Here is a 14,272-nt window from a genome sequence, read left to right as displayed (position 1 = left end):
TTTTTCCATTGAATCAAAACATTAGCGTGATTTCTAGGTGATAATCATCATAATCTTTATTTTGTCCTTAAACAGTAGTTCTTATGAGCCTTTAAAGTTAATATCGCAATAAGCTATTTCGCACCCGACAGAAAGAAAAAATGTATTCCTGATTTGAAATCCTTCAACTGCTTCAACATCATTAAAAATGAATATGGAAGACTTACGTATTTTAATGTTTAACATTACCTAAATCCCAAAATTTCTACATCTTGAAAGTTTGGTGTGTCCTGAAATCTTATACGGAGCTAAAAAGAATAGGAAGGATATGTTAGTAAGATATAAGGAATACATAACAACCAGTGAGACGTTGCTTGAGCTATGTAAACTATTTCTCAGTTGTTAGCTAAATCAATCATTCGTCACAAAAATCAAAAAAATGTCGGTAAAGTGAAATAAAGCAAGTCATCAACTGCAAAACGAAAAACGTCATTTAGATACCTGCATGTATTTAAACATTCATATTACAGGTGTTGCAAAAGCAAAATAATGGGAAAATACTAAAGTTCGCCTAATTTAATGGTTTTTTACATTATCTTTCTCCTGCTATATAAGATTCAAAGATCACAAGTCTCGTCAAATCTTCTATTGTTAGACTTCCAAATTCCCATTTAAATAAAGATTGCTGCAATCATTCAGCCTTCATAATTTGATCCTGCTGCGTAAATTTTTCTGTGTTTACTAACAGCAAATACAATAAATTTCAAAAAAAAAAATGAACAATGATGATGCTGTAAAAATCAGTGGCGTAGAGCCGAAAGCACGTTTTGGTCCTGCTGCGTAAATTTCTTTGTGTTAACTAACAGCAAAAACAATAAATTTCTAAAAAAATGAACAATGATGATGCTGTAAAAATCAGTGGCGTATAGCCTCAAGGACGTTTTGGTCAAGCTATGTTAATTTTAGAACATTAGCATGCATTTCTTTAGAAATCTGTTGTTTTTACAGTGAGTGAACATAGAAAAATTAACAGAGAAGGGCAAAATTTGCGGGCTGGCTACGCCACTGTGAAAATTATGAAGCAGGACTAAGCTTGGAGGGAGATTCGTTGTAAACACAAATTGACGCCTTGACGCATGGCTTTTAGATCATCGTAAACAGTGAATCAAGTAAGTGACTATTTTCTTAAGTCAAGCGTTGAGTATTGAAAAAATTGAAGTGGCTACAATGAATGTAAAAGAAATTAGAAATCAAAATTTTCTCGTAAATATCAAACATTTTTCTGCTAGCCACGTTGTTCAATAAATTTAATGATTTATGCAATTTACAGAGCATATAAAAACATTATTTATAAAACCAATACTTTATTAAATGCTGCGGGGAGTGGAAACGTCATTTTACAGCTTTTGGAGTAAATTATCTTCCCTTATTCGCAGAAAACTTCCACAGAACAGATAAACGACATTAAATATATTCAAAATACTGTGCAATAGACGAAAGGATTTGATTATTGATTTTTGAGTTCTTTTGATATCGTTAAACTTATGAACGATTGAAAATAACAATGTAGAAGTTAAAGATTGTACCTTACATTTCATTATGCTAAAGGACAAAAACCCGAGATTGAAACCAAGCTACCTTTTACAAGACAGTGTTTCCATTTGGCATGAAAAAATAAAACGATTGGAAACACGAGAAAAAAAGGTCGCCTGCTAAAGTTAAGAAAATCATATTTAATTTACCTCTCGAGTCAAATTTCCTTCCAACTCAATAAACAGTGCCGAAGTATTGTCATTTAAATCTGAAGTAAATTCTCCATCAAGTGTTATTTTGATTGTAACGTTGACAAATTCTAAATTTGAGGCAAGATGGCTATTTACTTCAAGTATTCAGAAGTTTGAATAAAACATGACCAGTGTCAAAAAAAGAATTTTGTCTGATAGCAATTTTCAGTGCTCAAAAAGAATATGAAAGCATTCTTTCGTGTAAAATTATCTTTGAATGATAGCATAATGCTTTATCCAACAACTACAAACAATAACGACCTTCAAGGAAGAGGAGAGGAAGATTAAATTCTCAAATGTTGTTAAATAAGGTTGTTATTGTTTGTAGTTGTTGGACAAAGCATTATGCTATCATTCTTTTTGTTTAATAACATTCCAACTATTTAACCTTAAAATTGCCTTTCGAAAAAATGCAAAACCTCAGTTGTTGTTATAATCATCTTGCTATATCAGTTTGCACGAATGTGTAATGATATGTTTTTAAAAAGGAAATACGTCACAGGGACAGGGAGAGAAGCCTTCATTGCACATGAACACTTCTTTCTTGAATTACTTCGATTTTCTGTTGGCATGATCTAGTTTTCACTGATTCAACGCATAAATTACAAATAAAACTATAATTACATACGTATGCATGTATAAATTCCACTACCCCTCAAATAAAGGGTTTGCTACACCATTGTGCGGGCTGGATACGTCAATAAAGTAATTAATGTACACATACCTAAGCACTGCACGCCATTTGGATAGAATCCAGGTAAACAGCGACATTCAACAGTGGTGGGAGATAATGTAAAGCAGGTTGAGTTAGCATGACATGTTATTTCGTTGCATGTTCCTATCGTAGATAAAAAAAGTCAGTTTCATTTACAAAATGGATAAGATAATGACAGATGTTTAGAATATATTAAGTCTACATGTGAAAACTTCATAATGGTGATAAAACATGTGGTTTTATAACTTAGCTTCTACACTGATGTATTTCCATAACGATCATTACTTTTTTCAGGGGAAGATATTCAGTTCGGAAAGACGGTGGGGTGGAGTGGGGTAAAATGAAGAGGGGTGGGGTAAGATGAGGGTGGAGTGGAGTGAAATGAGGCGAAGGAAGGTGGGAAATGGGGAAGCATCACAAATTTCCGACGAATACTTTATTTTGTATTTTTTGTGTAAAAACTCGTGGAAAGACACAAAATTGCTTTTTAAAAACAATTTTAGAAACACAACACATTGAACAATTCAATTAAAGAAATAAGTTCCTTCTTTGGGGTCTTCATTGATGAAAAGAAGTCTGTGATGAGGTGGTTGATAAATGATTTTCGCTTAAAATCTCCTATCAGTTCACAGACTTTATATACTTATATAAACAAACCTGTGATTACAACAACCAGCGCGTTACTGTTGACGTTAAAAGTACCAACCATTCCGTTTCTTACGGCAGTGAAGAGGACGCTAAGTCCATTAGCCCCTAGTTGCTCAAATGTTACATCAGCATCTACTATAACACTGCCCGCTCTATAAATACACATAAAAATTATTCAGAGGCCTGAGTTGGTGATTATAATAAATGGTAAATATAAATAATAGTTGTAGTACCTATGATAAAAACAAAATATATTAACGAGATAAAAGATTGGTCGCAAATTTACAAATTGCAACTTTTAAACTTTGCAACCAACTACATAAATCCAATGTCACAGCTTTTATAACCTTAATTCGTTTATTACTGTTTGTACAAAACCAAATTGTCTTGTGTTGTAAACAGCTTCCATCTACAAACAAAAATAAGTTTAAACATAACAATTTATTAGGGTATTAAGAACTTATACCTGCACCAAATTAATGTTTTCGATTTTGAAAAGCGTGAAACCCACACGGTATGACTTTGTGTTAATTTATCAATACTATGCTTTAGAAAAATCTAACTTGAGCGTGACTCTAAATTAAACATATTTACTGAGATCAAATTGTACAAAAATGTAAATTATTCAAAAAATTCACACCAAAGTATTAAATATTAAGTATAAATTATGAAACACAGTGTCATATACGGACTTTTCTATATAGAATTTTGTTTCTAAAGAATTGAATGATAATTTTGTTAAAAGTTTGCATTGTAGGAGTATATCTAAATGTAGAGGCTAGACCTGCCACCGTATACACTTTAATTATGTGTGAATCAAATTATGATAGAAATATAAAAAAAATATGAACTTACAGATGTTCTAAATTCATTTTGGAACTCTCTAAAATCTGACGAACTTTTATTTGCTAACCCAGGAGTGAAGGTACGACTTACGGTCAGAACAAATCGATTAAGCTCAACCGCACCTGAACAAAAATAGTTTCAAAGATTGAATAACACAAAAAATGAAATAAAGTCAACTATATCGTCAACTTGTGTCAATAGTAAAAAGGAAAGGGTGAATTTCTTAAAGAGGCTTTCCTCCATAGCCAACTTGTGAAAATGGTGAATCAATAAAGTAGCTAGGAATATCATTATTGGTATAATTTCTTAAGAGGGGAAGAAAACGTTGCAAATTTCGAAAATTTTTTATTTTGAAATTTTTGTATAAATTCATGGACAAACACCAACAGATTTTTATAACATAACACATTAAAGAAAGTACATCTTCTGCACATGTAAGAAAGTAGCTAGAATCATATAAGATTTACGTGTAAGTTGCCTAGTTGATTTGTCTTAACAAAAGCCACATCATTTTTTCTGAATTTCACACTAGTCAGTTGTTTACCCAAATTCCGATCAATCTAAATATCAAATTTTGGACAAATCGCAAATTTTTATAACAGCTGCCTCACCACTTAACAATTCTACCGCTGGTGATATCTCGCAATTGTTAAACCTGGAGAAGAACGATTTTTGCACTAACCCTTAACTGCTAAATTTACAGAAATTCTTATTTCAAAAAAGATTGGTTGTTTCGTAGCTATGTAGATGTAGCCAGCAATAATTTTAAACATTACCTTGTCTTGTACAACTTCCATCGCTGCCCAAGACACCTTCGCAAATACATCTGAAGGAGCCAAGAGTGTTTACGCAGCGCAAGCCTTCAGGGCACGTGAACAATGCACTATTGCTACATTCGTTTACATCTATTGTTTAGTAAAGTAAAGAAAAAATAAATATATTTTAGTAATGCATAAAAAATCCATGGTCGTGAAGTTGGTTACATGAAGTAACAAACAAATGCATTTGTGAATTTTTGTCCGTGATACACAACTCCTCAGTAGTCAGTAGCTATCCTCGCATTATTTTTATTAATTTGTAGACTATTATAGCTACAAGTGCATACTTTTTTGTTTGTGACATGAAATATATTTTTACTATCTTATCTTGTGAAAATCGAGAATGATTGAATTTTTTTTCAAATAAATTTTTGGATGTCATTATCAGGAACAATACAGATGTTTTTGTAATGCATAGATTGGAAATTTTATTCTTAATTCTTTTCTAATTGACATATCTTAAAATTGCGTTTTTATGTGTGGCTCCAGTAGATTAAAACCTGCTTACGCTTTCTCAAATTTATTATCAAATTTATTATCAAATTTACTATCAACTTTTTAATTCTTTATTAAAACTGATCACTATATTGGTACTAAATAATATTTGATACGTGTTCGAGAATACATTTTTTTTAAAAATATACTTTAGGTATAAATGATTACAAGTTAAAAGAGATCTTTGCTAAGTTTCCTGGCAAGTGAAATTTGTCTTTCATTATCAGTTCACCAGCTGTAATTGGTTAACTTATAAAGGCAAAATTTTCAACACAAATTTTTGCGTGTAAACTATTTTGAACTTAGATTTCATTAGTTTTTTCAATTTCATTGCATTTTGTCAAAGGGTTTACCTTCATTTGTGGTCACTGTAATCATAGCCACATCTCCTACTCCATCATCATTGACAGCATAAACTGAGATTGCATAAGATGTATTATCCAATAAATTTTGAAACGTAGCATTGTTTGTACCCATTGTCGCAGTAATGTTTTTTTCGTTCATACCCCTCGCGGGATTAAGTCGAGTTCGGTAGTGCTTGATTCCAAATACATTAAAAGAATCCGGCTGCTGCCAAGTAACGTTTATAGAAGTCACTGCTACACCTGTTGCCATTAAACCTTGTGGTGATGGAGGTGTACCTGTAACAATTATATGGAAGTAGATGAGAAGTTTTCAATTTCCTTTACCCCTCCCCCCACAATATTTGTACAAAAGGGGGGGAACTATATGTGTTATATTCATGTGTTATATTATACTTCTAAGTGTTTCTCAAAATGTAATAACTTTGTAATATGAATCGTTTGATTCTTGATGTAGTTACTCATTATAATTGATCATGCTTACAATAGACATTTTTTGATTGCAATGGTTTTCATCAAACTGCAGTTATCGGATGAAAACACTTTTTGCACAATTTCAAAGTGTTTCGTTTTCTTACCATCGATTTCGGCTTTTTCGACAGTAAAATTTCCAATTCTTCCTGGTTTAGTGATCTTTTCATACAATGTATTTGCAACAGCTACTTTGACATTTTGTGATGGATCCCTACGATAGCGAACGCTGAAATCCACAATCGTGGAACCATTCCTGGTTAAATAAAGAAAAATGTATAAAGCTTCACAATTAAACTCACAGCGAGCTTCCAACATCATTTGCCTGGAATGAGAAGGGTAGATCTTTCCTGTATATAGGTAATTGCAAAAACCGTTCAGTTCATTTATAATGGTTAAAAATTACCTAAATCGCAAAATCTTTATGTCTTGAAAGTTGGGCGTATCTTGAAATTGTCGTGTGAGCTAAATAAAAATATTATGTTAAAATGTTTTAGCTACCTTCCCTGATAAATAGCTAACATGTAGTGCTTTTTCTTAAAAATATGGACAATCAGTACCTAGATAGAATTCACTTAAGCAAAAGCTTTTTTCGCAAGAAATTTTCATGTGTTTTATTGGAGAGCATGCTGGTGTAAGACCATTATGGTTAAAAAAAGTCATGTTTGTCCATGCATATAATAAAATAAAAATTTCACTACATAAAAACACCTACACAATTCTCTGGCTGCGCATTAACAACAATTTTCGTCGGTAGATACGTCAAAATGATTATCAAATTCAAATAAATGTAAAATAAAGCCAAAAATGCTTGAATAAAGCATCAATTTCTTGAAATGCACCACGCTTATTTCATTTTGCATGTACGAAATTTTTGTACGACGTTTAACTTTAATAGACACGGAAATCGGTGATTAAAAAAACGAACGGAACAAAACTTATTTAAATCGGTTATAGGGATCCGACATCGAATATATGATATTAGCAGTTATAGTTGACCATTTTATATTTTTTCATGGATAACCTGTGGTTGTATGGCATTGGTTCACATTCCTACTAAACAAACATGATATTGATAAATATAGATTTTATAACTATCTTTTGATTTTGTTTTGCTAAAATATACAAAAGGACGACATGGAAACAAAAGAAAACGACAAATTTTGTGAAATAAATGATTTTTGAATACCGCTGAATTTTGACTTTTTTAAGATATAAAAATATTAGCAAAATTGAAACGCTTTCAGTAATTACCGCTTGACGCAAATATGTTTGTAAATCCATAAATTCTTGTGAACTTGAATTTCCTAACGATGTTGTAAATTCCCTTGCAATTGTTAATTGAACATTAACATTGACCAATTCTAAAAAAAATAACGTAATGAAGTGATTTTAGCAGAATGTTGAAAAGTTGAAGCAATTAGCAGATATAAGTAAGGTTAAAATAATAATTTTATTCAGTGGTTTCCAATAGTCGAGGAAAATCAAAGTCACCATGAATGGATATTTTATATAAGCTGCTGGAATCCATATGAAAATACACAAATTATACGAACTACTCATTTAGTTCAAGCCTAGGAAACGCTTTCAATTCACTGTTTTAAATTCATTTCAAGTTCGCGCCCAAATCCTTCAAGAAGTGCTTAAGAGCCTTAGGTTAATGTATTATGATCATTTATTATTTACCATTTTCAGTACAATACTGTCGTATTTTGTGCAAACGGCTCGAGTATTGCACGTGTATTAAACACGACTCCCAGAACATTTGTGTTCATTTTATTGAACAGGTCAGAAACGCTTTAATCCGTTTTTGATCAATCATCTCTTTCAATCAAGCCAAAACTTTACAAAATATTAATGGAATCTAATCCAAAACTCTTATAATAAATAGTTTTACGACGATATGTACTATAAGTATAAAATACAATGGCAAATATTTGTGTCGCAACAGCGAGCAGACCATCCAGCGGTAAGGACAAAGTCATAGTGACGTTTACCTTTTACGAATTCAGCTGTTTTATTTTTATAATTCTCATTTTAAAAGAACTTTAATTGTATAATTACCAGTACAGATGAATCCATCTGCATAGAATCCATCTTCACACGGACATGTATAAGTTCTACGTGTTAATCTTTGACAGGTTGAGTTAGCAGGACATGTTGACAATGCGCACGTTCCTGTATATTTTTAATTAAAATAAAAAAATGTAACTGTTTTGCATATCATACGCATATTTTTTACAATATCTCACTGTATCCTACCACTGGTACAATAAAAAATTCCCAATTCATTCAATGAGGACATCAAAGGATTTTAATGATTGAGCTATACTTTGCTACTTGTGGATTACTGATGTAGAGATTCGGCATACATATTAGATGTAACAACATACCCATTACATATAACAACACACCCGTTACATATAGCAACATACCCTTTGCATACAACAAGACGCACGTTACATATAACAACACACACGTTACATATAACAAGACGCACGTTACATATAACAACATACCCTTTGCATACAACAAGACGCAAGTTACATACAACAAGACGCACGTTACATATAACAACACACACGTTACATATTACAACATGCCTGTTCTACTCAACAACACATCTGTTACATACAACAATATACCTGTTAGATAGAACAACATATCTGCTACATATAATAGCATACCTTTCACATATAACAACATACTTGTTATACAAAACGACATACCTGTTACATGCAGTGACATACCTGATAAATGCTACATACAACAACATACAGCAGTTACATACAACGACATACCTGTTACATATAATGACAAAACTGGTACATACAACAACATACAGCAGTTAAATACGACATACCTGTTACATATAATGACAAAACTGGTACATACAACAACATATAGCAGTTACATACAACGACATACCTGTTACATATAACGACATACCTGTTACGACAACCCTCAGCTCATTATTGCTGACATTAAAATTTGGCAATGAATTATTTCTAACTGCTTCAAACAGCAAATTGAGTGAATCAGGAACTCGATACGTCATGTAAGCATCAATAATGACCTTGTCATTTTTTCCATCTCTATAGTTGAGTATAAAATATTATGGACAATTAGATTGGTGAACATTTAAAAAATTCATGGTTTAATCCACAGTGCTTTAACAGCGTTAAGTATTAGCATGCATAAAAAGTGAGATAAGTTGATGAACAATTGATCACATATAAATTATAATATGAGTAAAGAGACAAAAATATTTTGACTCAAATATGAGTAAAGAGACAAAAATATTTTGAATATCGAAAGTATTTTCTATTGTGGCAAATAGCTGAAATTCTTGCTACTAAATTAATTGGAAATACAAGTGTGCCTTAATGATGATTAGTAAGATGATTAGTATAATGATGAGTATGAAGATTAATAAGATGATTAGTATGTCTTAATGATGATTTTCTATTTGTGTCCACTTCAAACATGATAGAAACATTTGAAGCATTCGGTGATTTAAAATGGTCATATGCAGTAAGAACGTAAAAAGAGAAAATGTTGGAAAATTTATCAGTTATATATAACGGTGTCTTATTCATTTACCTCAATTCATTGATTTTAACGCTGACAAAACTTGGATCACCGGCATAAACTACTTGGATCTAAACGTAAAATTTTCATTGCTCATCAATTACCACTAAATATGTTTTAAATCACAGGCTTTTTGCTTAATCAAGACCGTAGTGCAAGACCATACTACCACTGCATTAATAAATAATAGATAAAGAGTGTTTCCTTTACACACCGATTCATTGAATCTTGTCTGAAATTCTGCAAATGCTGTACTGTTCTGAATGCATAGGGATAAATTGAATGGCTCAATTACAGTCAACTCTATATGATAGCGTACGAAACCTGCGAAGAAAAACACCCTTAGAATACAAAGTTGACATATTAATGCATAATTTAGAGACAGTTAATAATTGATTTATTAATGATAACTTGCTAAGAACTTAATCAGGAGGAATGTAAGTATTATCCATTTCCAGCTGACAATTTTGAAAAATAAATTATAAAACACACTTCAAACAAAAACATCATCTTGTAAACTCAATATTTCGACTTTATTTCAAAGTCATATAAACTCAAAAAAAGTCAAAGTGTTGCTTTAAATCTTGTCTCTTGCTGTTATGACTCGAATCTTGAGTTCACAAGATGATGTTTTTTGCAGTGTGTTTTATCATTTAATGTAAGCATTATCATGGGTGTTACTATATAGTATAATTTATTGCTAATGCATAACAAAGAATTCTTTGCTATTCCTTTTGCAAAGAATAAATGTAAAGATTATATTTGACCTGAATTTCTATACATGAAGCTTGACTAAAATGATAGGATGGCTACACAAAAATTGATCATGTCATGAATCTACATAAACTGATGATTAATAAAGAATCTCAAGAAATTAAAAAACACAAGAAAAGAGGAGTTTTCATACACACTGACACAGGTAATTTTAATGTAGACAGACTTATATGAAAGCTATGACATGATTGTTACAAGTAAGAACATTGAAAAAAATCAATGTATTCCTCTGTAGAACAAACAAGAAACTAGGCTAGTCAATATAACAATAATTTATAACCTTCTCTTATACAGTCTCCGTCCAGTATTCGACCTCTGCAAACACATGCAAACGATCCAATTGTATCCACGCAATCAAAATTAACAGGACAGTTCGTTAATGTTTCATTCATACATTCATTTTCATCTGAAGAAAAAATAATTAGAAATATTTAGAGAGTGTAACTGCACGTGAACATAGAAACAATCAAATAAATCCTTCCCACAATCACTAGCGAATACAGTATAATGTTGCTAAAACTGAAAAATGAAAGCGCACTTGTTTCTGTAAAACAAGTGCATGCACGCGTTCCGACAGTAAATTTGTGGGCGACTCGCAATTTTTGCGATACCTGCACAAATTATCAACCGAAGAGATGTTTAGCTAAGACGTTTAAGATTTCGCGCAGCAGTTTTTCTCGAAAATAGATTGAAAAATCTCACAAAAACAAACTATTTTCAACCGCTGCCGTTAATCTTAGTCTTAGTTCATCTCGATGCCGAAAAATAAACCGGTAAAATCTCACAAAAACCGATTTATTTCGTGTGAAAGTCCGAGCTGAAAGTTAAAACATTACACGTAATATTAGGGAATGAATAAAAACTTACCTTTTAAAGTGATACTTGCCTTGGTCGAAAATAAGACATACAAACCTTCTGATGTACTACCTTTATGATCACGGGCTCATAAAGTTTCCTCCTAAACTGAAGTCGAGAAGAAGTGATGATGAGTTTGATGTCTATATGTGCTGAATAATAGCGATGAGGTTTGCAGATGGTAAGTATGGCGTTGAAAAGGTTGAAAGTGATGATGAGAAAGGTTTAAGGCAAGGTTGACGAAAGGTGAATGATTTTCCTCTATTCTGACATAAATAAGAAAAAAATTGTTTAAAAAATGTTAAATCTGTTTCATTTTTTTCAAGTAAGGTCTACAGCTGTAAATAATTGAATAAATTGAGGGATTGACATAGTTGTATCTTTCGATTGTTCTCAGAATTTTTTGTTGAATTGTTATATGAAACGTTTTTGAATAGTCATCCTACTCAGAAGTAAACCCGGCCACTGTACTCGTTTTTTGAGTGGAAAAAAATCTATTTTTACTGAAGTGTGAGAAGATCCGGAAATTCTTTAATAATGAGCATCAATTAAAGCCACAAAAAGTTCGCTGTACTTTAAATTTACTCTCCTCGTTTAGATATTTATGAACATGTATATATTCTCTTAAGATTACTTCAGTTCAGTTGCATGTTTATTAAATAACGTAGTATTATTTATCGTTGTTATTAAAACCTCAAAACAAACCCGTCAACTAGTCAACAAGATAACATTTCAATCATACCAGCTGGTTAATTATGAATTTCAGTACCGTTCAATTATAGCTTGTTGATGTTTGATTCACCTGATCAAACATCTGGTCTATTCTGTGGCCATATAATCTGATTATGCTTCTCCCATAATATGGCCACAGAATAGACATCTAACAGAAGGCCCACTCGGCTAAAATCGTGGCGTATTTTTTCACTACGCATGCGTGACTTCCCAGCAAGATACTTTTACAAAAACAATATGGAATAGTATTGCACGAGAATGCTATTTTACTAATAATTCACATTTAAAGCAACAGTTTGCCAAAATTTTTAGAAAATGTTTTCGTTTTGCGATGACGATAAGGTTCCAAGCTTTTGTTTTGCAAAACGATATATTTGTAAAAACAACTATATTTTCTATTGCTGGAAGGCGTGTCTCCTAAGAATTTGCTTCAGAAAAGTAGGGGACACAAACATCAAAGATTCCCACACGAGTGGACCTTCTGTTAAGATATCTGTTCTGTGATAAGGCTCTATTCTTGACACTTTAAATAATTTCAAAAAATCATAGAAAATAAGAAAAACATTTAAATATTGGCGAGCTTTTTTCGTGAGTTTCGATCGGCAAATGTTAAGGTGTACAATGAATCTTCTTTTCATGAATGAAAACCTCAATACTTTGAAGACAAGTTTATTTCGACTGTCCACCGTATGCTTTTCCAGTCAGGTTAAAAATACAAAATAAAGCGACTGTAGCACATCTAAGACATAAATTCTCCTAAATCTATAAAGACTTAACGTGCACAAAGACAAAACTCAGAGAGAAATAATCCCAGAGTTGTCGATGTTGATAATTTCTGTTTCTGTCATCATTTGCAAGGGGATTGATGATTTAATAGCGAGTTTTAAATGGTGACGTCTTGGTAAACGCCTAGTTAATTCATTCATGAATGCCGTGTCTTAATTATTCAAATATTTTAAAAATTACCTTTTAAAATAGTATTTCCATTGACCCGTAGCATTATCGTGACATGGCAATGGCTTTATATTTTAAGTTAAATTAAGAAATGCTTTGCTCAAACATGTTCAATGTACTCAAATATATCAATAATGTCCGATGAAAAAAAAACTGATCATATTTGTAAATACCTTAAAAAAACTCATGGCAAGTTCATGTCCAACACTCCAAGGAAAGCTTTCATTTTCCCACTCTTTAACTTGTTGTTTTAGTTACACATCATTAAACAATAAAGAAACACGAACTCGATGCTCATCATCTCTATCAATTGAATAAAATGTTTTCTTAAGAGGAATAAGCTAAATTTAAATTCTGTGATGGACTTTACTCAAGAATATTATATGAAAATAGCCACAACTATATGTTCTCTAGATTACAAGCGCGTACATAGCGCATTTAAGGCAAACCTAACCAAACTGCAGTGATGTTAGATAGTCTATAACGTTGAAAAGATCCTGTTGAACAATGAAGTTCAAACTTTACCAGTCTACTTTAGTCATACTGGATTGTCGTAATCATGAGACGAAAATATGGATTGCTCATCAGGCTCAAAGCGAAAGTCAAGAATTTTGATACGATCAACTCTTGCTCGATAAGATCAACTCTTGCTCGATTAGATCAACTCTTGCTCGATAAGATCAACTCTTGCTCGATAACCTTACAGTACAAATATTGTCATAACCATATATGTATTTCGAATTGCAAAACGGATTGTCAAACCCAAATCTGCAATATGTATAATTGCTGTCTCGTTTTCAAATTATAGTGCAGACTATTTATAATTCAACTATTGAAGCGCAGAAAGCAATAAAACTCATGCTTTTGTCACCAGAAATCGATAGAGCTTTGATAAAATAGAGCAGTATGTACAATTCAAGCACACTAAATAAACGTCTTCTATACGCCTGTGGTATTTTAAATAACATTGCTGTCTGCATTATGAACTTTATTCAGTTTTATTATTGTGTTTATTGATGACAAATCAAAATTAAAACTTACAAAAAAATCTTCACATCTTTGCGTACATCCATCGAAGATGCTGACTTCTCATAATTATGATGAAGGTACAAACATAACCTTTACATCATACAAGGCGAACAGCTATGCCAACGTCAATGTTTATGTTGGCAATAGTGACAACTAAATAGCCGACACACTGTGTCGGCTACATATTTTTATTGAAAGGTCTTTGTTTGTAAGCTGCTG

The 14,272-nt window shown here is 32.0% G+C and overlaps 1 protein-coding gene across 3 annotated transcripts in view; it reads right to left on the bottom strand.

Moving 5' to 3' along the window:
• The window catches only part of LOC124455059, a 25,154-nt gene extending 10,882 nt beyond the window's left edge, over positions 1 to 14,272 (bottom strand). Inside the window, exons 1-19 of one of the 3 annotated variants that reach the window (XM_047005811.1) lie at positions 14,066 to 14,272; positions 13,550 to 13,723; positions 13,198 to 13,327; positions 10,764 to 11,599; positions 9,924 to 10,033; positions 9,722 to 9,780; positions 9,068 to 9,213; positions 8,183 to 8,296; positions 7,373 to 7,482; positions 6,525 to 6,583; positions 6,226 to 6,374; positions 5,639 to 5,926; positions 4,749 to 4,877; positions 3,982 to 4,094; positions 3,474 to 3,535; positions 3,136 to 3,278; positions 2,488 to 2,601; positions 1,722 to 1,831; positions 229 to 287 (exon numbers count right to left, since the gene is read on the bottom strand). In XM_047005811.1, coding sequence (XP_046861767.1) covers positions 229 to 287; positions 1,722 to 1,831; positions 2,488 to 2,601; positions 3,136 to 3,278; positions 3,474 to 3,535; positions 3,982 to 4,094; positions 4,749 to 4,877; positions 5,639 to 5,926; positions 6,226 to 6,374; positions 6,525 to 6,583; positions 7,373 to 7,482; positions 8,183 to 8,296; positions 9,068 to 9,213; positions 9,722 to 9,780; positions 9,924 to 10,033; positions 10,764 to 10,875 — 1,877 coding nt within the window. In that variant the 5' untranslated portion in view covers positions 10,876 to 11,599; positions 13,198 to 13,327; positions 13,550 to 13,723; positions 14,066 to 14,272. The remainder of the gene's footprint in view (positions 1 to 228; positions 288 to 1,721; positions 1,832 to 2,487; positions 2,602 to 3,135; positions 3,279 to 3,473; positions 3,536 to 3,981; positions 4,095 to 4,748; positions 4,878 to 5,638; positions 5,927 to 6,225; positions 6,375 to 6,524; positions 6,584 to 7,372; positions 7,483 to 8,182; positions 8,297 to 9,067; positions 9,214 to 9,721; positions 9,781 to 9,923; positions 10,034 to 10,763; positions 11,600 to 13,197; positions 13,328 to 13,549; positions 13,724 to 14,065) is intronic. The other 2 variants (XM_047005812.1, XM_047005810.1) reach the window with 2 other exon arrangements.

Source organism: Xenia sp. Carnegie-2017, unplaced genomic scaffold, assembly GCF_021976095.1.
Source record: "Xenia sp. Carnegie-2017 unplaced genomic scaffold, XeniaSp_v1 HiC_scaffold_3, whole genome shotgun sequence".
Taxonomy (NCBI): Eukaryota; Metazoa; Cnidaria; class Anthozoa; order Malacalcyonacea; family Xeniidae; genus Xenia; species Xenia sp. Carnegie-2017.
This window is presented reverse-complemented; position numbering and strand designations above follow the sequence as displayed.